Consider the following 25080-nt stretch of genomic DNA (forward strand, 5'->3'; position numbering starts at 1 on the left):
AGGAGGGAAGCCATGCTGAAATACTCAGCTGATGCAGGACTCTGATCTCAGGGTGCCCAAATTACTGCTTCTTATTTCCCCTGGATTCAGTGGGATTTACACTTATTAATTCCTGCAAATCAAAATGAAGGCACTCCCTGAGGTTGAAGGCAGGGGCTGGTCACACGTATCAAGAAGGAAAATAATGGCCTGGAGTTTTCATGGAGATTTGTCATTCATAGAGAGGAAGATGTCATGTGTTGGGCATCTTTTTTTGGTGGCAGGCACTGAGTTGGGCCTTTTGAGAAAAGCTTCTAATAGGCCACCTCCAGTGATTGAAAGAACTTTATTGTTCAAGGTTTTGAGGAGAAAACATGCCTCTACTAAGCAATAAAGTTATTTAGTGGATGTGTCTTGTTGATAAGGCAAAGTATAGTGTCCTTAATCATTAGAAGTTGTTCAATATGGCACAAAGATCAGGGATTTTTGAGTCAGAGAGATGTGGCTTGAATTGGGGAGAGTTGGTACCCCAAGGTGGGGCTCATGTCGCCCCATGGAAGGGCGTTCATAACTCCTGAGCAGCCAGAAAACGCCGATCCTCATGCAAACCGACCAGCAAAGTACCTGGCTTGTTCTCGTCACCCTTTCACTCTCATAACCAAAACTGAATTCAAATGAGAAAAGCATTGCAGGGAAGGATCAGTATTTTGCTTAGGAAAATGTGAGGGGTCAGTGGTTAACATAGCCTTGAAGCTGGCTTTGTTGATGCCAACACAAAGGGGAACTTTCTTAGTTTCCTAACTCTCCTGGAAGGCAGTGAGCTCTTCATCCTGAGAGTATTTAAGAAGAGCCTCAATTCTGCCTCACACAGCTATTGCCAACGGGTTCACAATCACATGTGAAAGCTTGAATTCCATAACTCTAAGACTCTTTCTAGCTCTAGAGCTCTAATTTTAATCATTCGATTGAATCTGTGCTTCTATGAAGTAATAAGAGTATCAGGGTGTGATTGTGTTCCTTATGACAGCACATATAAGCATTGCATGCTAGAGAACATAGTGACACAGCCAACGATAGTGCACCTAGTGGATCAAGTGTTACGTTTCTGCCCCATAAAACTTGAAAGGCAGCAAATCAAATGTCCAACACCAAGGGCAAGATGAAATGAACCACTAGATAAAGCACAGGTCCACCCTCTCTTATCCACATCCCTTAGAGTCAGGTGTGTTCAGAATTCAGAATATATGGGGTTTTAGAAAGGTAATAGGGTACCTGTATGGTGTGTTATGTAATATCCTGGGTAGGTTCTGGTCACCTGGTCATTATACTAATCTTCCTGCAGTGAAATATGTAGACGTCCCCACAGAATGGGATAAGTAAGGATCATACGTATTTCAAATTTCAGGTCATATTTTGCTGTCAAATTAGTTGTGGAAACCTTTCAGCATTTCAAAGCCTTTTAACTATGGAATTACGGGTAAGGGATTGTGAACCTTATTTAAGAAGTAGCCAGGAAACATCAAGATTTTGAAGAATAGTTAATAATGTGAGGCGATGCTCATAACTCAATATTATTGAATAAATGATGGAAAACACTATGAGTTTTAAAAGTAGGTTTCCTAAAATTTTTAAAGGTTATGTGCATACATAAAGAAACACAAGAAATTTGCAATAAAATAGTGGTTATTTCCAGGTACTAGGATAATTGGGTGATTTTAATTCTCTCTGTACTTTTGTAAATTTTCTAAAATTACTATCAGGACTGGGAATTATTTTAACAAGGAACAATGCCAGTTTACTTTTCTACCTTTGTAGCTCATTTAAAAGTGGACACTTTGAGGACACTTGCTCCTTACATCAGTCTCCCAATCCGGGATGATTAGAGCATCTTTCTACTTGAGTTCCCAAGGGAGCTTGCCCTGGGTAGGAGCTGCTTACTGGAAAGGGCCTAGAAGCAATCACTCTTGTGACTTTGGTCTCTTCCAAAACCACTCAGAATCACAGCACTGAGGTTCTTATCAGTTCTGTCCAGAATGATGAAGAGATACTGGAAATTAAACCCCAAGACTCCTTTATTCAGCCCTGATGGTTTAATGGGGTATCAGGAAGGTCTGACTACTCTTCTCTAACAGGGTGGATATGCTGTGAGGGCTGTGGCTTTATGTCATGTGGGTGATTGTTAGGGAAGCTGTAGGTTTTGTTGTGTGGTATCAATATGAAATAGCTGCTAATAATTTTGGAAGCAATTTAGAATCATGACTTTGGGGCCCCTTCTTACAAGCTCTTCTTATAGAGCGTTCCCATCACTTTCTACATAATACTAAAAAGATTTGCTTAACATATAGCTAATGTTCTTGGAGGTCAGGAACTAGGTGTTATTCCTTCTTTTATGTGAGGCACCTAGCCCAATTCCTGGCATAGAGTAGTAGTGTAAATTCAGTAGATGCCTTTAACTGAAGTGATGTATTTATACACAAATTCCTGTGCATATACTTAACTTATATTGTATATGTCCACATATGTAAACACTTATGGCTGCATATATATATTTACATATGATATATATGTATGTCACTCATCCATTTCACTCATTCATTCATTGCAAAAGGTCCCAATGAGACTGTAAGACTTGGTCACAGATACATAGGACATTTAGAATTCAGGTTATAGAAATATAAGAAACCTTAGATCAGCGTTTTTCAACCCTGGCTGCATCTTAGGCTCAGTTGAAGATTAAAAAAATATACCAAAGCCCAGATCCCTAGGAGGATTCTGATTTCTTTGGTCTGGGGAGGACAATAAAATTGTTCATTTGAGTCTTCCTCTCCTCATGATGTTCAATCGGGTTTCATAGCCACTGCAGTCTTGAGACAACCGGGCTAATGATTTTCACAGAGGAAGGGATCTTCACCCTCAAGGCCTAGCAGAAAAACCAGCAACAAAACTCTGTGTGTGTGGTGGCGGGGTGGGGTGGGGGGAACATTTCTAAACTACACTTATGCAAAGGCTGATGTGTGCTGCTCTTTATGAGTCCCTCACTATTTCAGCAACTATGGTAGATACTTTTCAAGTATACTGGAAGGAAACCAGGTATTGGGAACCACTGTACTAGTCCAGTGCTTCTCAAACTTTGACAGGTGAAGAAATGGCATGGGGCATCTTGCAAAAATAGAGATTCTAATTCTGCATGTCTAGGGTGGGGTTTGAGATTCTATATTTCTGGCAAGCTCCCAGGTAATGCCAAAACTGCTGATGCAGCCTGCCTTTAGATCAACAAAATATGGCAGTTGAGGAAACAATGGGCATGAAATGATGAGATTGAGAATGAAAATGGAGTATAATAGGTCTGGTGCTTTGAAGCTGTGCGTACCCCAGAAAAACACGTTCTTAAATCTAATCCATTCCTGTGGGTGTGACCCCACTGTACGTAGGACCTTTTGATGAGGTTACTTCAGTTAAGGTGTGACCCACCTCAATCAGGATGGGTCTTAATTCTCTTATTGCAGTCCTTTTTAAGAGAATGAAAGCCAGACACACAGAGAGAAACCCATGGAAGTAAGAAACTGTAATCTGTAAAACCCAAAACCTGGAAGAGAAGGGAGAGATCAGCAGACTCTGCCATGTGCTTTGCCATGTGACAGAGGAGCCAAGGATTGCTAGCAGCCAGTCTTTGGGAAGAAATCATTGCCTTGATGCTTTGATTTGGACATTTTCCTGGCCTCAAAACCACGAGTGAATAAATTCCCATTTTTTAAACTCAACCCATTTCATGACATTTGCTTTGAGCAACCTCGGAACCTAAAATAATAGGGTAGCTTAATTTTCATTTATATGGTACCAGTTTATGGATTTCTCTTTGGTGTGCATGTGTATTGGAGGGAGATTCTAATTTTAATGCTCATCTTAGGAATATTGGGATTTCAGAACTACATAAGGGTAGGGAAACTTTGGGATTGATGAAGAAGTCTCAGAGGTCAAAATCAGGTGAGGAAAAGGGTGCCCTGAGCTTTGGGAAAGAAGAGAAGTTATTTAGAAAGACAGGTTCCAAATATTGAGGTATGAAGAGTCATATGTGTGGGCTCCATGTTGGCATATCCTAAGAGGAGAAAACTTATGTTTGTGAAGTTATGATGGTTTTCTCTGGTCCTCTGCCAGCTTTGAAACTGAGGTGACTCTAAAGCTGAAATAATAAAGCTACCATTTAGAAAGCTTGACGAGAAGCAATCTCCAAGAGGCCAAACTGTTTGACTAAACAATAAATCATCTACAGTCCTCCTGACAGGGGACATCTCCTCTCTTTATAGAGGAGGCCATTGGCACAGAGTAGAATCTCAAAGGTTACGAGGTCTCAACTAGAAATCAGATGGAAACTCATAGTAAACAGTGCTGAATTATCAAATAGCCTCACATCGCCCCCAAGAAGAGGTGTGGATCTGGAAATAAAGACTGCCTTACTGTTTATTCCATCACCCCAGACCTTTTATCCATTTATCTTAGAATGAAGTTAATGTTTTCCACATTTATTCTCAACATAACTTTGGGTCTGAGAATTCATCCTGTTTGTTATACAACCACAAAAACACCAACCCTTTCTGACTGACAGTCTTGCCTCCCTTGTCTTCCCCAGCTTCCCGCAGTGCTGGGATAAAGGAGCACTGGATTTGCAGCCAGGCACACTTGAATTCCAGCCCCAGATCTACCCCTGCTTTCTGGGCCATCCCAGACAAGTCACTAAGACAAGAAAGCTAAAGCTCGGGGCGGTTAGTGATGCCTGCCACTCAGCGCCGCTGTAAAGATCAAGGAGGAAAACAGGTTCAAGGAGAAGAGTGGAGATGCCAGATAAGTCAGATGCCCGGTCAGGCGAGAAGCCCATCTGTGGACCATGCATCAGTAGCAGCTGCCTGCTACACTTCTCCCGGCAAGAGGAAAAGCACAAGCTCTGGCTTTGCCATCCCACGGGCCTAGCGGTGTGTCAGGTCACCCAGCCTTGGTGCCTATGGGCAGCGGGGATGGAGGGGCTGCTGTGGCACTCACAGCTCTCTTGCATCTCTCTGGACACCAGCTCTGCACCCAGTGCCCACCTGGAGGCTCAGCCTGGGACTGGAGCTCTACCTGGAAAACCAGGTGATCCTCCTTCCTGAAGCTAGATCCTGCTATCTAGAGAGTTAAGAACTTCCCAAATATCATATAACTATAAAATAACCAGGCAAGGGATTTAAACTAGGTTTGCTTGACTCTGAAGCTCTGTTCTTTCTAGCACTGTTGCGCTGCTTCTTGGTTTGTACTGGAGGGGAAAAGCGATGCTACCTTTCCAATTGGCAAAATAAATAAAGCACATAAGTAAAGTGATTTTAAAATTATAGATTACATTTTCTCAATTTAAAGGTCTTTTTTTCTTATTCACCATCAATATTTCTTAAAACTTTGAAGCCCGCTAACTTTTTACTATATTCATACACATCTGGATGTGAAGCAACAATGGCATCTCTGGGAGCCCCTCTGGCATCCTGGTACCCAACACATTTTCCCCCCACCAACCCACAGCCACGCTAGGTGAGAACAAGTGTCAGGCCCACTCAAAACACTGTAACTAGAAAATGAGTTCTCCAAACACCAAACTCACGTTCTCAAGCCCTCGCATCTCAGCCTTGGCCTTGAAACTGGAAATCCCCCTCCCACGGTGGGCACATTGGGACCATTCCTTGGCTGGTTTTCCAGGATCTGACTCTTCTCCCCAGTAGGAGATGGGAAATTAGGGCTCATAGGAATATCGCAGTACTCACTGCCTGTTCATAGTTCTCGGCATCCGGCAAATAAGGGGAATCTTCAACTCAGCCTGTGGAAACAAAAGCAAACTCATTACTGGACCTTACAAATGCTGTTTTAATTCTGGTGAACATGCCGCTGTCGTTTCTTGTTAAAGTTGGGTACAGGTGCCAGCTTAGAGGAAACGATGGAAAGAGAATCAATCCAGGTCGATAATTGGTTTATTCTTGGAACACGAGTAGGGAAGGGGATTTTTTTCCCTGGCGTGCTGTCCTCTTTCTGTCAGCATTCATCCCATCTGCCCCGGGGAGTTGAGCAAACATACACGGGGCCTGATTTTCCCTGGCGTGCAATTGTGTGCTTCCCTTGGACACCGAGGGCACGTTAGCCCCGGCCTGGCTGGCCCTGCTCGGGGAATCCACAGGCTCACCAGAGCAGGTGGGAGATGGGAAGCTTTTCATCTCAAAGTTTCAATGAAATATTTATTGGAAGGTACATTTATATACTATCTTCGCATGGGATGCAGCACTGTATTTGAGCTTTGTATTCGCCCCCATAGGAGGGATCATTGGCCCAATTAAGCATATAAATTAGCTGCAAAGACCCTGGCAGCATTCAATAAGGGCTTTGCAGCAATGATTACATTTAATTTGCGCAAAGACCCTCGGTGGTGTAAATGATATCACCCTCTGTATCAGTCAGGGTTGCAGCAAGAAACAGATGGCACCCTCAAATTGGGTCATTTGAGAACATGTTAGTAAAGAGACTGTTTAAAAGGTGTGGATAGGGCTCAGGGAAATTGCAAAGGACAGTGAAGTAACTGGGAGTAGGAACAAAGGGTGCTGTCTCCACACTGGGGCCTGGAGGGGCAGGGAGGGAGTGGACACTGGGGCCCAGAGGCAGCGCTGGGTGGAAAGAGGAGCAGTGGAATTCAGTTTGAGGGGCCTGCAGGGAGGGAGCTGGGGTGAGTGGGATGTATGTCCCCATCTCATTCTCCTCCTGCCCTGGATCTCGTGGTGTGGTCCCCATTGGCCAAACCCAACAGGGAATCCATTGATACAGTTTGTATCCATCAGCTTCTTGGGACTCCCAGATGAGTGTAGTGGGGTACAGAGGGGATTTACAAGGCAGAAACAGCTATCCAGCAAGCCACTGTTTCACACTGTTTCCAAGTTAAGGAGAATGAGGCCTAATGAGGATAAATTATATGCCCAAGATCACCCAGCTACAGTAAGAACCCAGTTCCATAGGACTCAGAAATCCCATTTCCTGGCCAGTGAACATATTGCATGTCACTGAGCATTAGGTACTTCTAGTTCATTCTATCATCCATTTAACCTCCTACCCATCTATCCATCTATCCAACGACCATTTGTTGACTTACTTTGTGGAACCATTGTGCCAAATAAGACATAGTCTCTGCTCTCAATACATAATACAATTTCTGTATCTCTCGATCTTAGCTGTTATCAAAGTGCTGTGTAAACAAGTGCATATAAAACAAAATGAAAAATATCCTAACTGTGCCTTGGAGGGGCAGGGGACCTTCTCAGAGAAGGTAAACTTGAGCTGGGTCTAGCGTCTGGGTCTTCTAGGATTAGAATTAGGGAAGGCATCCCAGGCAAACAGAACACATGTAATGACATGGGGACATCAGAATGTATTGTATATCAGAGAGTCTTTGAGCAGCTGGATGGGACCACATTGGGCAGCCTCTTGGGGGTTGGTAGTAGCTGGTAAAGAACTTGGGAAAGCCTTTTGGATTCTGCTTGTCAAATACCCTGAATGCCAAGGGATGGGATTTGGATTTGAATTGTGTGATATTGTGCCAGGGATGGCAGGAAACTTACTAAGCCCCGTCTTCCCTGACTTCCATAGTCACATACCCCTGTCTATGCTTCTAGGTTAGTGAATGCCAGAGGGGAAAGCGGAGCTGGCTGTTAGGCTTACATCCACTGAGGCTCCTCTCTAGGTGGCGTGTAGAGTGTCTAGTTCCTGGCCTACTTTGGAAGTTGTTGGTTTCCTCCCTGGGTACGGGAAAGAGGGCTCCAACCTTCATCAGTATAACATAAACAGTGCATAGCACGACTCCAGAGTGGTCCTGGACTGCAAGTTCAGGTGCCTGAGGTTCCAGTGCTAACTAGCTGTGTGGCCTTCAAGGAGCACTGCGGCTCTCTCATTCATAAATGGTAGCACCCCTATCTTTCTTTCACAGTGTCATTTTTTAAAACACATTTTTTTGAGATACACTCACATCCCATATAATCCATCCAAAATATACAATCAATGGCTCACAGTATCATCATATAGTTGTGCATTCATCACCACAATGAATTTTAGAACATTTTCATTACTCCAAAATAAAGAAAAAATAAAAATAAAAAAGAACACCCAAACCATCCCATGCCCCTTATCCCCCTCTATTATTTATATATATATTTTTGTCATTATTTTATTAGTCATCTGCCCATACACTGGGTAAAGGGAGTGTCATTCACCAGGTTTTCGCTATCACATGGTCACATCATAAAAGCTATATAGTTACACACTTATCATCAAGAATCAAGTCTATTGGATTACTGTTCAACAGGTTCAGGTATTTCCTTCTAGCTCTTCTAATAAACTAGAAACTGAAAGGAATATCCATAGAGTGCATAAGAATAACCTCCAGATTGACCTCTCAATCCTATTTGAAATCTCTTAGCCTCTGAAACTTTATTTTGTTTCATGTATTTTCCCCTTTTTGGTCAAGAAGGCTTTCTCAATCTTATGATGCCAGGGCCAGTCTCATCCCTGGGAGTCCTTCCCTTTTGCCAGGGAGACTTACACCCCTGGGAGTCATGTCCCATATATGGGGGAGGGTAGTGAGTTTATTTGCAGAGTTGACTGAGAGAGAAGCAACATCTGAGCAACAAAAGAGGTTCACTGGGGGTGACTCAGGCATAATTATAAGTAGGCTTAGCTTCTCCTTTGCAGGAATAAGTTTCATATGGGCAAGCCCCAAGATCAAGAGCTTGACTTATTAAATTGGGATTCCCTAATGCTTGTGGTAATATCAGGAATTTGCTGGTGAGTAAGTTTAATATTTTCACATTTTTTCCTCAGTCCCTCAAGGGGACTTTGCAAACACTTTTTTATTTTCTGCCCAAAATACTCTGGGGTGCATTGGGGTATCACATTAACCTGTACAGAACAACAAGATCTCATTCTCCATTCTAGGTTCCATGCAACCATGTTTAAATAAACTGACTATACAGGTTATATTAGAAAGTGTGCTACAGAGCATATAAATTTTGTACCAAATAAGCATCTCTTTAATAACAGTCAAATTACAGAGTCATTTTAAATGTGAAATAAACTGATATATGTGAAAATGTGTTAAAAACTGTCAAATACTAATGACATGGATAATTACTTGTGTAACGAAGCAAAGTTTGCAAGTTGCTTCAACATCAGTCACATTATATTTGGGTATATAGGGTTATTGACACCATTTTTTTATATTGATATTTAAAGGGATTGTATTACTTGATTATGGCCAGGCAGGAAAAATGTAGTGCCCCCTGCCCCCATCCCTTTAGGAACATCTTCCACTTAAAGGTATGTGCTTGTACAACTACTTCATTCCTTCATATGTATTAGTTAGCGATGTTGAAGTTGTGTTAAAATGTGCTGAAATAATTCAGTCTTTAGGGAACAATCTTTATTTCCTGGCTTTTGGCCGGCTCTTACGTATAGATTGAGAGAACCTCATGACACAGGACAGGACCCCTACAAGGCTTACTGCCTCCGACTGGAGGCCTCAAATGGTGGTAAGAAAGCTGCTCTCCAGCCCGGCCCTGCCATTCATGGTGGCCCTGAGCAAGACCTTGGAACTCTCTGGGCCTTCTTCACCTGAAAAATGAGCAGATTTGGCCAAGTAGGCCTTTTCTGGCTCAAAGATTCCAAAAAAGAGTTCTATTTAAAAATCTATAATCCAACCACATTTGGTACAAAAAATATCTTTAACAAGTTAGAAATATGTCATTACATTTCTTACATTTTATTGTCTTTTCCCATAGAGGTCCTTGCAGAGCAAAATCCCAGAAGATTGTGCCAGAGTGCCGACACACGGGCCATCAGGGATGGGCATGGGAGGGGGTTGAAGGGGAAAACATTAACTTTTGCCTTAAACTTCAACCTTTGTAAATTATTTGACCTGAAATATCAGCACTTAGGCTTGTATTTTAAAATTTTAACAAAAGTTAAACAAAAAAAAAGGTATTTTACTTGCAGTGTTTGAGAGAGGCAAACGATCTATTGTATAAAAGGAGTTTAAAAACATCATAAAGAGAACCCCAAATTTCTGGCATTTACAAAGTAAAATCTGGGGCCTTAGTGACCCATAGCAGAGGATGAGTCAGCCAGGCGACTCATCAACCAGGGAGAGCGGAAGGGGCGCCACACGGCAAACAGCTTTCTGCTCTCCTCAGAGTGTCTGTGGATCTTCACACTTATCTGATCTTAGTCACTTTGTAAAGGATGTGGTGGGGAGAGTGAGTTGGTCAACAAATATCTCATGTCCATGGGTTTTCTGAAGTTAATATATTGTAGAAGACACAAGGCCCTTCCCTTCTTGAGGTATTTCCAAAGAGAGGCAGATGGACACTGAATGCCTTTTTGAGTCTCTTGCCCCCAGAATGCTCCATGACCTACGTCACCACCTTTACTCTATAAAAACCAAACCAATAATCACAGAAGGCAAGGAACCCACTCTATAACACATATATAAAACCATTGGCCCCAACACTTTTTAGCCATGTATTTGAACGACTGTTTACCAGCTCTAAGCCTCAGTTTGCTTATCTGTAAAATGAGGATAACATAACAGTTCTCTTGTAGGGTTCTGGCTAAGATTACCTGAGAAAATGAGATGGCAAAGATGTGGGGTAAGTAAGAGGAATTAAAAGTCAGTTGAACTTTAAGATTAATTAAGTGCCTAATATTACTTTCAGGTTTCAGTCTCCAAAAGAAGAAGGGGCTCACCAACTGCTCGGGACCACTGATGGTGCAAGCATTGAATGAGATGCCTGTCTATCCTATAGAATGATGTGGAAGCTTTAAAAAATAATGATGCCCCAGAAACTTTGATTCAGTTGGTCTGGGATGGAGCTCAGGTGTCGACACATATATGCATGTGTGTTTGTGTGTGTGTGTGTGTGTGTGTGTATTTATCCCCCTTTGTTGAGAGAAATTTTATATACAATAAAGTGCCCTAATTTTAAGTGTATATTTCCATCAGTTTTTGAAAAACTGATGCACCATGTGACCACCAACAATCTGGATACAGAAGACATACAACATAGAACATTCTCTGGCTTCTTCCAAGGTTTTCCTTCATGTTTGATTTTTTGTCTGTTTGTTTTTGCAGTTGTAATATGATTTGCCTAGGTGTAGAGTTTGCTGGTGTTTATCCTGCTTGGTGTTCTCTAAGCTTCCTGGATCTGTGATTTGGTGTCTGTCAGTAAGTTTGGAAAATTTTCATCCATTATTACTTCAAATATTTCTTCTGTTACTTTCTTTCTTCTTCTTCGGGTATTCCCATGACACATAAGTTACACCCTTTGTAACTGTCCCACTATTGATATTTTTAAATTGTCCCAGGTACTTTAATTGGCATGAGGCAGAAGGTGATGGGTGGTGAGAACTTCAGTCCCCTCTGGTCCCCGTGCTCATCTGTCCAGCACCACTCACCAAAACAGCTCATTGACATTTTCTTACTTTCAGGTAAAGAACCAAGCAATCACACTTACACTCAACTTGTACTCCCAAGCTCATCCTAAATAGCAATTCAGGAACTGCCACTGCCCATAAAGGATCCTCTATGTATTCAGAGTTATTTCTGAGTTCAACATATATAATGTAGATGAGAGTGGAAAAGGCTGCTAATCACGACAAGCACCAATTTCTCTATCAGACCATATGGTGCTTGGCATTAGGTACCCCAGAAAAACATGTTCTTAATCCATTCTGTCCTAGTTTGCTAATGCTGCAGAATGCAAAACACCAGAGATGGATAGGCTTTTATAAAACGGGGGTTTATTTCACTACACAATTACAGTCTTAAGGCCACAAAGCGTCCAAGGTAACACATCAGCAATTGGGTACCCTCACCGGAGGATGGCCAATGTCCTCCGGAAAACCTCTGTTAGCTAGGAAGGCAGCTGGCATCTGCTCCAAAGCTCCGGCCTCAAAACGGCTTTCTCCCAGGACGTTCCTCTCTAGCAAGCTTGCTCCTCTTCAAAACATCACTCCCAGCTGCACTCTCTTTCTTCCCCCTGGGTCAGCTCATTTATATAGCTCCACCAATAAGGGCCCCCAGAAAAACATGTTCTTAATCCATTCTGGTGGGTGTGAACCTATTGTAAATGGGACTTTTTGATGAGGTTGCTTCAGATAAAGAGTGATCCAACTGAATCAGGATGGGTCTTAATCCTATTACTGGAGGCCTGATAGAGACGCCCACAGAGAAAGAGAGAAAGAGAGAAAGCCAGAGGGAGCAACCAGAAGCTGGAAGTCAAAGGAGCCCAGAAGAGAAAGGAGAAGGTGCTGCCGTGTGCATTAGCATGTGACGGAACATCCAGCTAGGAGATTCTGACCCTGGGTGGAAGCCAGACTTCTAGCCTCCGAAACCTGTTGTTGAGCCAACCCGTGGCATGGTATTTGTTTTAGCAGCTAGGAAACTAAAGCAGACTATATCTAAAGGTAACGAGTAATTAAAATCCAGGCTCCTACAGTAGTTGTATGAAGTGCAATTTATTCATTTACTCTGCACACATTATCGAAGACCTACTATGTGCTGGGAATATTCTAGACTCTAATGATCTAGAGATCATAGAGCAAGCACCTGAGCTGATAGCAATGGAGCGTTTTCTACATAGTGTTGTAAATGAGTCCAATGGAGTGAGATTAAATATGTATCTGTATCTAATACAAGAATAAAAGGTGCCAATGGAACACTACGTCAGTCATGATTCTCCACAGAAACAGAATATGTGTGTGTGTGTGTGTGTGTGTGTGTGTGTGAATATAGAGAAGGAATATATATAGAAATCAGCTCATGTGCCCTTGGGGACTGGCCAGTCCAAATTCCATATGGCAGGTCATAAGCTGGGAACTCTGATAAAAGTTGAGTTTGAAATCCCTCAGGGAAAGCTGGCTGACTGAAGTTGAGGCAGAAATACTTTTTTTCTGAGTTCTGAAATCTTCAGTTCTGGCTTTTAAGACCTCCAAATGATTGGATGAGGAGACTCACCAGATTGCTGAGGGTAATCTCCTTTGTTGATTGTAGATGCAATTAGCCATATAATTTGAACTGATTATAGATGCAAATCCATCAGTGAAATACCCTCACAGTAACCATCTGGCCAGGGGCTTGCTTGGCCAACAACTTGATGCCATAATTTAGCCAGGTTGACATATGAAATTAACCATCACAAACATAGAGGCAAAAAATCCATCTGTGGCCCATACAGCTTCCTCTGGAGTCAGTAAAACAATTTCCTTGCCACCCCCTCTGATATACTCCTGAACCCCAACCTGCTGCAAGAAGCAAAGGTCTGCCTTTACAGGAGAGGGGATAAGGTTGTCGGTAATAGAAGAGGGGGCAGGACTTCTAGGCTTTCTCTAGGGGGCTCCAGGATCTAGAGCCTGTCCTGGATGAAAGGGCATCTGACATTCCCCAGCCTTGACTCAGTCAGTAACCTGAGAGGCTGCAGCGCCACAGCAGCAGGGAAAATCTCTTTGCCTCTTACATACACACTTTCTAGAGGGATCAGGGTATTGTTTCTCAGTTTTCACTTCCTAGCTCTCTGCAGAAGTAAAACCTAGACATGAAGGGACACACAGGTGCTATCTGTCAATCCTACTTGCGGAACTCAGAGTCACAGGCAGGCACTTGGTGGGACTGATGGTGATACGTCCAGCGTCCACCCTGCTGTGGGGAGAATGGCAGAGGCACTCAGGCGTCCCAGAGAGGAGACTGCAGCCCTGCCCGGGCCCACAGGCAGAGAGAGACACAAGAGGAGGGGACCTTGCCCGCAGAGACACTGCTGAGTGGTGCTGTCTGAAGGTGCAAAGGAGCCCTTTGCTCTTGGAGAGCCCAAAGCTAGGGGGAGAAGGGGGGCTTGTTCATTTCTCCAACTAGAGAAAATGCCAACTGCTTTAAGGTTAGATGCCAGTGCAAATCTAGTTGTTAATGCCAACCTGGGCTCTTAAATTGCTAGACTGTATACTGGGCTCTAAAGCATATGCAAAGGAGCCAAGATATACCCATATTAATTTATTTGAGTTTTAAAATTTATGCTTTCATTTCAGTAGTAGAGTTCCCATGGAATTTATAGACCCCTAAGGATAAATCCACAGAGCTCCAAGGGATCGACTATGAATTCCATTTTTAGAAACATTGCTATGCCCAATACTGCCTCCCAATAAAGTTCCCTTTACTTTCTTAGAGATATAAAGGGGGTCGTGTCAAAGAGAGGGGCATGGCAGGCCTGAGAGTAAAGGGTCCCGGCCTCAACCAGACATTTTGGCCCAAAAGTCCGCCAGTTTGGGAGGTGACAGTCTCAACGGTCATATTTGTTTAGTTCGCTAAAGACTTGGTGTGTTGAAAATGAGACAACAAGGCATTTTATAAAGACCACAGAGCTGATGGTTAAAACACACAGATATTCAGAAAACTGAAGTAAAGGAAAATGGCTCTTTAGGTGGACATGTGCTTAAGATTCCCAAAGCACTTACATTCCATTTGGGCACTAACCCAGGATACCTGCTTTTGGGTTCAGAGTGCAACTGGGGTGTCTGGGAAAGTGTGAGGCAGGAAAGACTTGTTTTATAAATAGATTGGATTTGGGTGTGAATCTTAATCAGAAAATAATTAATTCCCTTATGGTATTGTAAGCAGTCTAAACAATTGGAAATATGTAAAGCAACCAAATCACATTTCCTTGTTATCCTGGAGAACTCTTGTAATCCACTGGGAATTCACCAATGTTACCAAACTGAGCTTGCAAGGGGACATTTTATCATAAATATTTCTGCTGCATTTCACCTGATCTCAGATTAATATTTCATGAAGCAAAAACAATGCAAAGAATTTTTTCTTGCTCTCAAACATTTCCCACTTATTCCTTGATGTTGTACAAAGCTTATAAAAATACTAGCCTCTGTTTATTCCAAAGTTTAAGAAACATCATTCTCATAATGAAAATGTGCCTAACTGGGTAGAGGAAATTACCGAAAAGAAACGAGGCATTGCTGGAGAGAATATTAGAATCAGTCATGAAGGTAAGATATAGCTGTGCTGCTAAAACTGGGTCAAGACCAGAGGAGAAGGTCTAAATTAAGGCTTGAAGTTTTTTTTTTTTTTTCTCATTAAAACAGGAAAACAAGAAAAGAACTGTACATGAAATATTTCTTCCTTATGACACACAATACACATCTGATTATCTACCCAGTTACCTCTATCATGTCTAAAATGATGGAGCTTTTTGGAGTTGAGGGAGTAGTAACGTGTATTTGGGGAAGGGGACCTGGGCATGTGTGGGTGTGCATGCCCAGTGCACACACACAAATGTGTGCACTCTTGAAGACACACATTTACACCAATATTTCTCAGATCCAGATATTTATTAATTTTGTCACAGTTCAGAGTTATATGTAGTTTTCTTCTATTTTCATATTAAAAATGAAAAAGTTCCATTCCAGAGATGCTGATACTTACAGAAAAACATATGCTGATTGGATTTCTTATTCTATACCCTGGTCAGGGCAATCAGCTAAATTTAATTAAATATAACATTTAATTTTATTGAATTTCCAGTGAGTAGAGGCGTTTGAAGTCAAATGGATTGTTATTATAGATTTTTTTTGAGGATTAAGGAAGACTGTTCTCCTAGTTTTTCTGCTATTAAGTATGGGCATATTTTTAAAAAGATTCTGCAACTGTCTTGGAAACAAGTAACCTTCGTAAGTATCTTAAGGCAATGTCCCTGTGCATCCACTTTTTATTTTAAATGATTTTGAAAACATTCAAATCTTAATGGACTGATGCAATGTATAGTCTCTGAATTTATTATTCCTAGAGTTTTTTTTTGCTTTCAAAAGCCATCTCCTTTTCTCTCATACTGCTTGATGCTGCAGAGTGAGTTCTGTTTCTTTAATGGAGAGATTTCTTTTTCCTCTTCGTTTTTGTTCCATTTTGTAATATAGTCTCTTTCTTTCCCTCTTTTTCTCATTCACTTATTTTGCTTTTCCACATTTCTCTCCTAACTCTGTTTCCCCTTATTTTTTCCTTCCTTTCTTTTTTTCTTTTTCCTTCTCCTCCTCTTTCCCTCTCACCTTCCCTCTCTCCCTGCTCTCTTTTCTTTAAAATGATTTTCCTGTTCAAATAAAAAGAGGCTGCAACAAAATTAAATGTAGTTTAGCAAAAGCCTAATTAATGATTTCCCCATATTTTTGGAAGGTTTACCTCTGTTTCCCTCACCCATATTTTCATTTGGCCTTCTAAATGATGGGAGAATCATACTGATTATGATTCTTATAATCATAATCAGTATGCTAAGATTAATCAGAGCATAAATAACTATTATGGATTCTCCATTGATTGGCTAAAAGCTTTCGAAGGGTGTGGGGTGGCTGGTTACTGAAGGCAAATTTTAGGAAAAAGAAAGATATAAGGAAATAAACTGAGATGCAGGCAGTGCTAAAGTGCATTTCACCTTGTAGCTGGCCCTGGGGTAAAGACAGGTGCAGCCAATGGTCAAGGCACTGCTTTTCTTTCAACAGCCTTTTATTAAGCTCCTGCTGAATGCCAGACATTTTTTGAGGGGATGTTCCATGATAAGAAAAGTCTCTCAAAGTGGTTTGAGAGACATTTAAATCAAAAGAAGGGGGACGAAAGGCCAGGTAATCTAATGACAACTGGACAAAAGTACAATAAAATAATAATAATAATAATAAGATGATGATGATAATAATAATAATAGTAGCATTTACTGAATACCAGAATCCCATCCAGGACATTCTTTTAATTTAGATTCCATTGTATAGCAATAATCCAAATGACCCAGATTTTTTCATATTGAGCAATTCTCTCATTCTGCTCAGTGAGGGTCCCCTTGAGCCAAATCTGTCTAGTGAACAAATGCACAATATGGGTCTAGATGAGATCATCGCTTCACTTGTAACTTCAATACATTTAGAACTTAGCTCCCAGAGTAAACATCCTCATATAATTAAATATTTCTCTGTCCATTCTTTTACAATATTATTCAGCATCACTTATCTAGCAATAGGGAGGCAAATCTTTAAGATCAGGTGTGCTGAGAAGTGACTTATATGACTTGAATCTTAGCTTCTCTGATTTCAAAATGGGAATACCTGGCTTGCCTTCCTTTTCTCATAGGATTGCTTTGAAGACCAAATGATATCATGGAAGTGAAAGTACTTTGTAAACTATACACTGTTAGGCAAGTAGAGCTCAACAGATAATTATTAAGCAATTTCTATATATCAGAACCGTGAGAGACCCTGGGATTTGAAATCAACAAGGAATGTGTTATGAACTAATTGCTATCATTTTTCATTAAACTTTAATATTTCCAGAGAATCAGTACATTTAGAGTTCTGTACAAAGAATCTGATAGATGAATGAGTAAAACAAATATGGAAATAATGAGGTTAGCTTTCTGCACAACATGCCTTCTTTGTGTCATGATTCCAAAGGAGGGACAAAAGGCCAAAGAATCTAATGAAGTTTTGCTTGAACATAAAATATACTGATAATAATACTAAAAATGATAACAATAGTCATTATCATTTACTTTGCACTTACTCTTTGCTGGACTCAATAATATGCAATTTATGTACTACATCTGATTGTTCTCACCACAAATACAGAGGGTAGATATCGCAATTCAGTTCTATAAAGATAAATGAGGTTCTAAGAGATTAAATAACTTGAGTAAGATCACACTGCTAGGAAATAACAGTCTGAATTCAAACCCAGGCTATTTATCAAAGACTTGATGGTGTGATGCAGTGGAAAGACTCTGAAAACAGAAGTAGAAGTCTGGGGTGGGAGAGTGTGGAGGTATTCTAGAGGAATGCTCAGAGAGATGGAGTTGGTGGAGTTGGTCAGGAGACTGGCCAAGGAATGAGGGTGACCTAGTCCATGAATTTCCTTAAGCAATCCATGGCCAGATTTGCTCCCAAGTTGAATCCAGCTATTGCAATGACACAGCTCTGACTTTGTGCTTGCCAAGCCACCTCCTCATTGTAATCTGGTTTTCTGGGCAGATTTCCCTACTGGGAGGAAAGATGCAGATCATCTAACCATATGACTTGAGTATATTTTAATACTTGACCCAAAGTCACAAAGGATGGAATGAATAAGCCAGGATGCCAGAGTGGGCAACTCTCCTGAGCCTCGTCAACTCTGAGTGCCCTCGATGGAATTAGCCTCCTGAATATGCAGAGTTGATGATTAAATGTAGGTCTTTAGAGTCTCCACTAAGGTTCAGCCCCTTCAGAGGCCGGGCCTGAAGTATTAGCCAGCCCTCATCATTACCTCATGCTAAATTCTGCAGAGAACATAATTCAACTAAGGGTGGGCCCCAAACACATGGATGTTGTATTTCCAGACTTTTTGGCTCACCTTAGTTCATATGGCAAATAACAATGCCCGGTGCCATTTAAACATGATGAAATTCTATTTCTCATAATCAGGTGTTTGGGAAATAGTGTTTCAATCAGCATGACTGATGAAAAAAAAAAAAAGTAGGAAATCCACACACATATTTTTCTAATATCCTGTTATGCAGGATTATTTTTCTTTATTAAGTTGTTTCTATCTAACTGGGTGCTTCTTGTTTTATTGATAACTCACTTCGCAAAATCATTGGAAAGTTTGGTTAAATATGCTAAAAAAGCTTAAATCAAATTTAGATCCAGGTACTTATCTCTCTATTTAATAATTTAACCCCTTTGAACAGTCTATCTCTCAGATTAAGAGAGGGAGGCACTCAAATGGTAGAATTCTCCAGATTACATACTTTGGTAGAAATGGCTGTTGCTTGTGATGGTGGACATAATTGCTTCATGTAGTAGGTAGGATTCAGTGACGGATAGTTCTAGCTCTAGCCCTGCTAGTAAGTATGTGACTTTGGGCATGGCACTTCACAGCTGCCTTTTATCCATTTATTGTGCGCTGTGTTACACACTGTATGTTCATTTACTTTCATCCTACAGCAATCCACAAAACATATTATTATACCCAGTTTTAAGTGACAAAACAACAACTACAGTTAACAGCTAACTGAAGCTCAAAAAGTTAGGTTGCCCAAAGAAGGACACACAATTAAGTCACAAACTAGACTCATATCTAGTTTTGACTGATTCCAAAGTCCCCTCTAGTTTCATTTCACCCTGTTGTCTGTCCTCATCAACTTCTCTGAGCCTCAGTTTCAACATATTTTAAATGAATCCAATGTCTGTCCAACCTACCTCATTAGTTGTTAAGATCACTGAATAAGAAAATATATGTCCAAAGGCTCCATAGACTGTACATTACTATGCAAGTATAGTCTGCTAGCATTCTCTAATGAGATTATTAAATTAAAAGGCTCATAAATTTATCTGTATTAAAAACCCCCTGGTTACAATTTCTTTTCTGAGTAAAGCCAGAGCTGATTTGGGGAACAGAAAGGAAGTAATAGAGAAAGAAGCCAAAATTTATTAGGTACATGCTATGCATTAAGCACTTACCATTTTTCATTTAATATAAGTATAATATTGAGTCTAAATAGTTACCATATTTCATTTAATAAAAATGCCATATTATTGAGGATAAATAGTTTTCAATATAGGTCTTCTGTGTCTTGCCCCATTTTAAAGATGCAGGAATTGGGGATCTGAATGGATAAAATAATGTGACTGGACCAAGTAGCAGAGTAGGATTCCAACCAAATTGGTGAAGTGCCAAATCCTACAGTCTTTCCAAGTCAATACCCTGACTCGTGGCAAAGTAAGCTAGAAATGAGGTTCCCTGTTTGGTTTTGGAATGGTCTTGTTCATGGCATTCTCTGAGAGGGCATTTTGGAAAAAAAAATAGTAAAAGCATCATTAAGAGGGGTGGTGTCCAAGACCATTCCAGGAACAGACTCACAGAGGAACCCCAGAAGCCACAACCGAACGCTGGCCACTGCTCATACCCAGTCCGTGTCAGGGGAGAGTCTATTCAGCATGGTTTTGAATAATTCTGTAAGTGACATTAGCAACAGGACAGCCTTGAACATTCTACTTAGACTGCTCAAGTTCTTCTTTTGTAAACCAGGAAAAATAATATCTAATTCTCAAGGTTGAGTGTAAGGATTGACTGAGTTAATGCATACACACTGGTTGGCAAGAGACAGAGTTAAATAAACACCATTGGCCCTTCCCCCTTTTCTAGGGCATATTTTATTTTAAATTCCCAGAGGCTTTCTGATGTTTTGTGTTTCGTCATTTCTCTGGTAGAACTCAAATTAGCCAGAATTAGCTTGGTCGCCTGATTTTTGAAATGACAATTCCTTGTGATTTGGTTAGCCCTTGTGAATCCAAAGGGACAGCTGAGGATCTGTGCCCCAGTATAAACAAAGAGAGGTCTTCACATCAGCTAAGTAATATTGGTGCAAATTAATAACATGGGTATTGACAAATCAGCCACATCAATCTTTTAAAAGTATCTATACTTTGATAAAAATTTCTTTTCTGCCTCAATCCCATTTATTATTTGTTCCCTCAAGGAAATCCTGGAAAAGATGCTCCCTGGCACCTTTACAGGGTAAGCATTTTATCCCAGTTTTAACCTTGCTCTCAGGCTTCTCATCCCTGGTCAGTGGAACGATTGGGATCTGAGTCTTAATCTGCAAGACACGAAAAGTCCAGGCTCTCCTTTACACCAAAGCAGAAAAAAAGTAACTTAGAAAGTTCAAAAGAATATATTTCCATGGAGCTCTCTGCTTTGCATGATGACCTGCTTTGAATGTAGGGCAGCCTTCTAGCAGACCGTCCTAAAGAAGGTCAGAACAGAAGGCCTGGTCTTTAGATTTGTGGTGGAAAGCCAGGGATTCCAAACTCCGGGAGAGAAGATGGAAAACATTTAGTCTTTTAAATTTTTATGGGTAGGTATCTTGTTTCCTCGTCCCAGCAAAATGAAGGGATCTTTAAAAATTGAATCGAAGGGGCTGGCTTTTCTTTCTGCCCATTTGATGTTTTATATAAGGGCCAGAGTCCCAAATCAGAGAAAGCCTTTTTTGCTGGCCTACTTAGTTTACCTGAATGGCATGGGGAGAACAGAAAGTCCAGGGCTGAGCTCTCTCCTGTGAGGACGGGCCCTGGAAGCATCGTGGAGAACCCAGAGAGCCGGTGATCTGTAAGGCAGTGTGTTGAATTGTTCTCAGTGCTGAGCAATGTCCTTTAGCAGAAGCCTCCTCGTAAGTCCATTTTAGGTTTGGCTTTCTGGGAAATGCAGCCACAGGTCTGGGGAGGTGTGACCCATGTACAGGCAGCACTTCCTGGCCTTGAGTGGTTGCGTGGTAAAGAAGCTGTCTGCGGCCGAGGTGGCCCAACTCAAAGGGTGTCCTGAAAGCCACACGGCATGGCCTCATGCGGCACTTCACCGCTGCAGAACACCCTGAAACAGATCGCTGAGGAACAGGCAAGCAAAAAAGCTGGAATTTCCTCATCCTGTTTTACGTGCACACTGAACTCTAATGATCTGGTGACTTGATATTGATGGTCGCTTCTGAAGAACTCGCAAAACACGTGGCCCAAATCCCTCGGTCTTATGAGGACAGCGGGAGCACAGGGATGAGAAATACCTGGTTTTTGTTCTACCTGTTTTAGTCATTAGCTCTGTGACCTTGAACAATTTGCTGCTTCTTTCTGAACTATTGTTCATCTTTATGATTGGGGATCATGGTATTTATATTTTAGAGATATTCTAAAAAATGAACTAAATAGTGTAAATAAAGGCATGGAGCAATATTCTGGGCACTCACTATATTTTAATTTCTTTCTACCTTAAGCCCAGTGCATTTAAGCTGACAGTAAGTCTTGGTCTGGTGCTTGCTGTGCTCTTCTGCCTACTCACCCCTTGATGCTCAAGATTTATATAAATTAAGTTTGAACTACGTAACATACTTCAACATTACTTAAAATAAATCCCCATGTAAAAGTTTATATATTCAGAGGCAAATAGCTCTGATTTTAACCCAACATTCACCCCAAATATAATACTAAAATAAGCACTCATTAAATGCTAATTATGTGCCAGGTATTGTGCTAAATAATGAGCGGGCATTATTCTGTTTAATCTTTCCAATAACCACGTGAGGAAAATGTTTTCATTCCATTTTGTAATTGGGAAAACTGAGGTCTTCACAATTACAGTACAAGGGACTGAAAACAATACCCTTTTATTAGCCCACAATGTGTGGGTCACCTGGCCAGCTCTTTTGGTCTGGGCCTGATCATATGGCCCCTGCTGGTGGGCAGCTGGGTGACCTGGGATGGTCACATTCAAGTGTACTGGTTGGCAGGAAGTGAGCCCGGTGCCTCAGTTCACCTCCACATGGCTTATCATCATCCAGCAGCCAGCTCAGGCCCATTCACTTGGTGGGCTGAGCGTTCAAGTGCAGCAAGACAGGACAAGCCGGATGCATACACCCTTTTCAAGTCTCTGCTTTTATCATGCCTGCTGTGGTCTCATTGACAAAGGTGACATGGCCAAGTTCAGAATGAATGTGGGTGAGAAAGATTGCACGGTTCTCAGGCTCTCTCATGTTTGTCTTCTATTTAATCTTATCCTATGAGGGGGGATAATTGATTTTGTGTTCATTGCTGCATGAGTTGTTCCCTCCTACCACACTCCATACCCCACCTGCAGAGTCTACTGGGTCAATGGACACCAGTCACACTAGGGGAAAGGGGAAAATCCAGAGGACTTTGGACTTTGACAGACAGTCACATGTATCCCTGAGTGGCTGTCTGGCTATGATCCAGGGGCTTGACCCTTCTGAGTCTCATAAATAAAATGAAGATGATAATACTTACTTGAAGGAGTGACTGCCAGGATTAAATTATTTACCTCCTGCAAAGGTCTAGAACAGTGACTGGCATATAATTAACATCACTTCTCTTGATTTTCTCTGGAGCTCTCTCACAGTGCCACTAAAGCATAGCATGGGGCCGAAAGAAATACTAACCAAAGGATAAAGGATTAACCATGTCTGTGAACAAAGAGTGACATGGGTCTGAATAGGACATTCATTTCTGTGCCAATACTTTACACAATGAGTTTGTTGAATTTTCACTTTGTCTAATTCACTATATTAGTTTCTTAGGGCTGCCATAACAAAAAACCACAAACTAGGAGGCTTAAAGAAAGAGAAATTTACCCTCTCACTGTTCTAGAGTCTAGAAGCCTGGAATCAAGGTGTCAATGTTTCCCTCTGAAACCTGTAAGGGAGAATCCTCTCGTGCCTCTTCTTAGCTCCTGGTGGTTGCCGTCTATCCTTAGCATTCCTTGACTTATGGCAGCATGTTCCAATTTTTGCCTCTGTCTTCACGTGACCATCTTCTCTCCATGTCTGTGTCTGTGTGTCCAAATTCTTCTTGTAAGGAGTCCACTCCTATTGGATTAGGGCCACCCTAGTCCAGTTTGGCCTCATATTAATTAATCACATCTTCAAAGCCCCTATTTCCAAATGAGGTCACATTCACGGAACTGAAGGTTAGAACTTGAACATGTCCTTTTTGGGGACACAAATCAACTCACAACATCCACTGAAAGGATGAAAATCCTTGATAGATCATGTGGAAGAATTACAGGGGGAAAAAAACCACAAAAACAAAAACAAATGGGATTTTTAAGACCCAATCATACTCAAGCAGGGCCATGGATCCTGGGATGACTGGAAGAGAAGCTTTTCCTGGCTTGCAAGATCTGCTGGGAGGTGGAATTGTACAGTTGTTAGGCTTTGGAGTTTCTGCCTTAGTTCAAATCCCACCTGCTCCATTAATTGACTGAGTTAGGCAAGTTATGTACCTTAATGGATTCTGTCCTTTCTCATCTTTAAAAATAGTATGATACTACTAACTTCATAGTATTATTGAGTGAATGAAATGATAAAATTATCTTACAAGTTCCAGGGGTAGGAAAGGAGATATTGGCACACCAATCCTGTCTACAGCTTGGAACCCATTCAAACAGGAGCTCTTTAAATATTTTTTTTTTTTCAACTTCCACTACATATTTAGTGCAAGTGAGGAGAAGCTGATTTTTTTCTCTGTATGCTTTCTGGAAGTATTTTATTAGTTTTAAACTTTTTATTTTGGAATAATCATAGACTCACAAGAAATTGCAAAACCAGTATAGAGAGGTCCAGTGTAGTGCCTGCATAGAATAAACATTCTACCTGCAGAAACAGATTTGCTTTTTAATTCACCTCCTCTCTCTAAAGCTGAGGCAATATCCTGGGGGGGTGGGAGGGGGGTGGGGGGACGAGAAAACCTTACCTAACCTCACTGCTTTCTTGCGGTTCTTCTCTCTTCAGTTTTCTTTTGCAATGGTTTGAACCAGGCAAATCCTCAGAAGCATATTAAAATGTATGTTGATCAAGTAAATCCATAATCCTAGGTAAACAACACAATGCCGTGTGGTGGTGGGCTTCATGCTATCAACTGGTGATGACTGCCAAGTTCAGGTTCCTGTAACATGTTTTTGCTCAGGCTGGTGTCCAGCCCCAAGTTGTGCTGTGCAACTTCCCCAAACACACCCCAGAAAAACTCAAAAGATGCTGTTCAGCACCATGAGGGAGGGTATATTGTTTATGCACCTTATAAATGCCTATTTTAAAAATTATTTTTAATGTTTATTTTTTATTTTAGTAGTATTTTAAATCTTTTCTTCATTTTTAAATGATAAAAATGATTGTGTCCCCTGAAAAGATATGTCTAAGACCTAACTCCCAGATACATGAATGTGACCCTATTTAGAAATAGAACCTTGAAGATATGATTAGTTAAGATGAGGTCATTCTGGATTAGGATGGTTCTTAACGCAATGAGAATGGAGTCCTTGTAAGAAGAGGAAATGTAGACACAGACACAGACCGACACAGGGGAGAATACCATGTGAAGCTGGAGGAGGCAGAGATTGGGATGAAGCATCTACAAGCCAAGGAACGCTAAAGAATACCACCAACCAGTAGAGGTTAGAAAATGCTGGGAAGGATTTTCCCCTACAAGTTT

At 41.2% G+C, this 25080-nt stretch overlaps 1 protein-coding gene and 1 long non-coding RNA gene across 3 annotated transcripts in view; one reads left to right on the plus strand and one right to left on the minus strand.

Annotated features, from left to right (window-relative positions):
• The window catches only part of LOC119529227, a 44360-nt gene extending 39041 nt beyond the window's left edge, over positions 1-5319 (plus strand). Inside the window, exon 4 of the long non-coding RNA XR_005215829.1 lies at positions 4607-5319. This is a non-coding gene — a long non-coding RNA (uncharacterized LOC119529227). The remainder of the gene's footprint in view (positions 1-4606) is intronic.
• Positions 1-25080, minus strand: part of CLNK (cytokine dependent hematopoietic cell linker) — a 232644-nt gene that overhangs the window by 177685 nt on the left and 29879 nt on the right. The window contains exon 2 of one of the 2 annotated variants that reach the window (XM_037829402.1): positions 5763-5815. In XM_037829402.1, the coding sequence (XP_037685330.1) occupies positions 5763-5815 (53 nt within the window). Of the gene's footprint in view, positions 1-5602; positions 5816-25080 lie in introns of both variants that reach the window. The other variant, XM_037829401.1, reaches the window with a different exon arrangement.

This window comes from Choloepus didactylus, chromosome 3 (assembly GCF_015220235.1).
Source record: "Choloepus didactylus isolate mChoDid1 chromosome 3, mChoDid1.pri, whole genome shotgun sequence".
Lineage (NCBI taxonomy): Eukaryota > Metazoa > Chordata > Mammalia > Pilosa > Megalonychidae > Choloepus > Choloepus didactylus.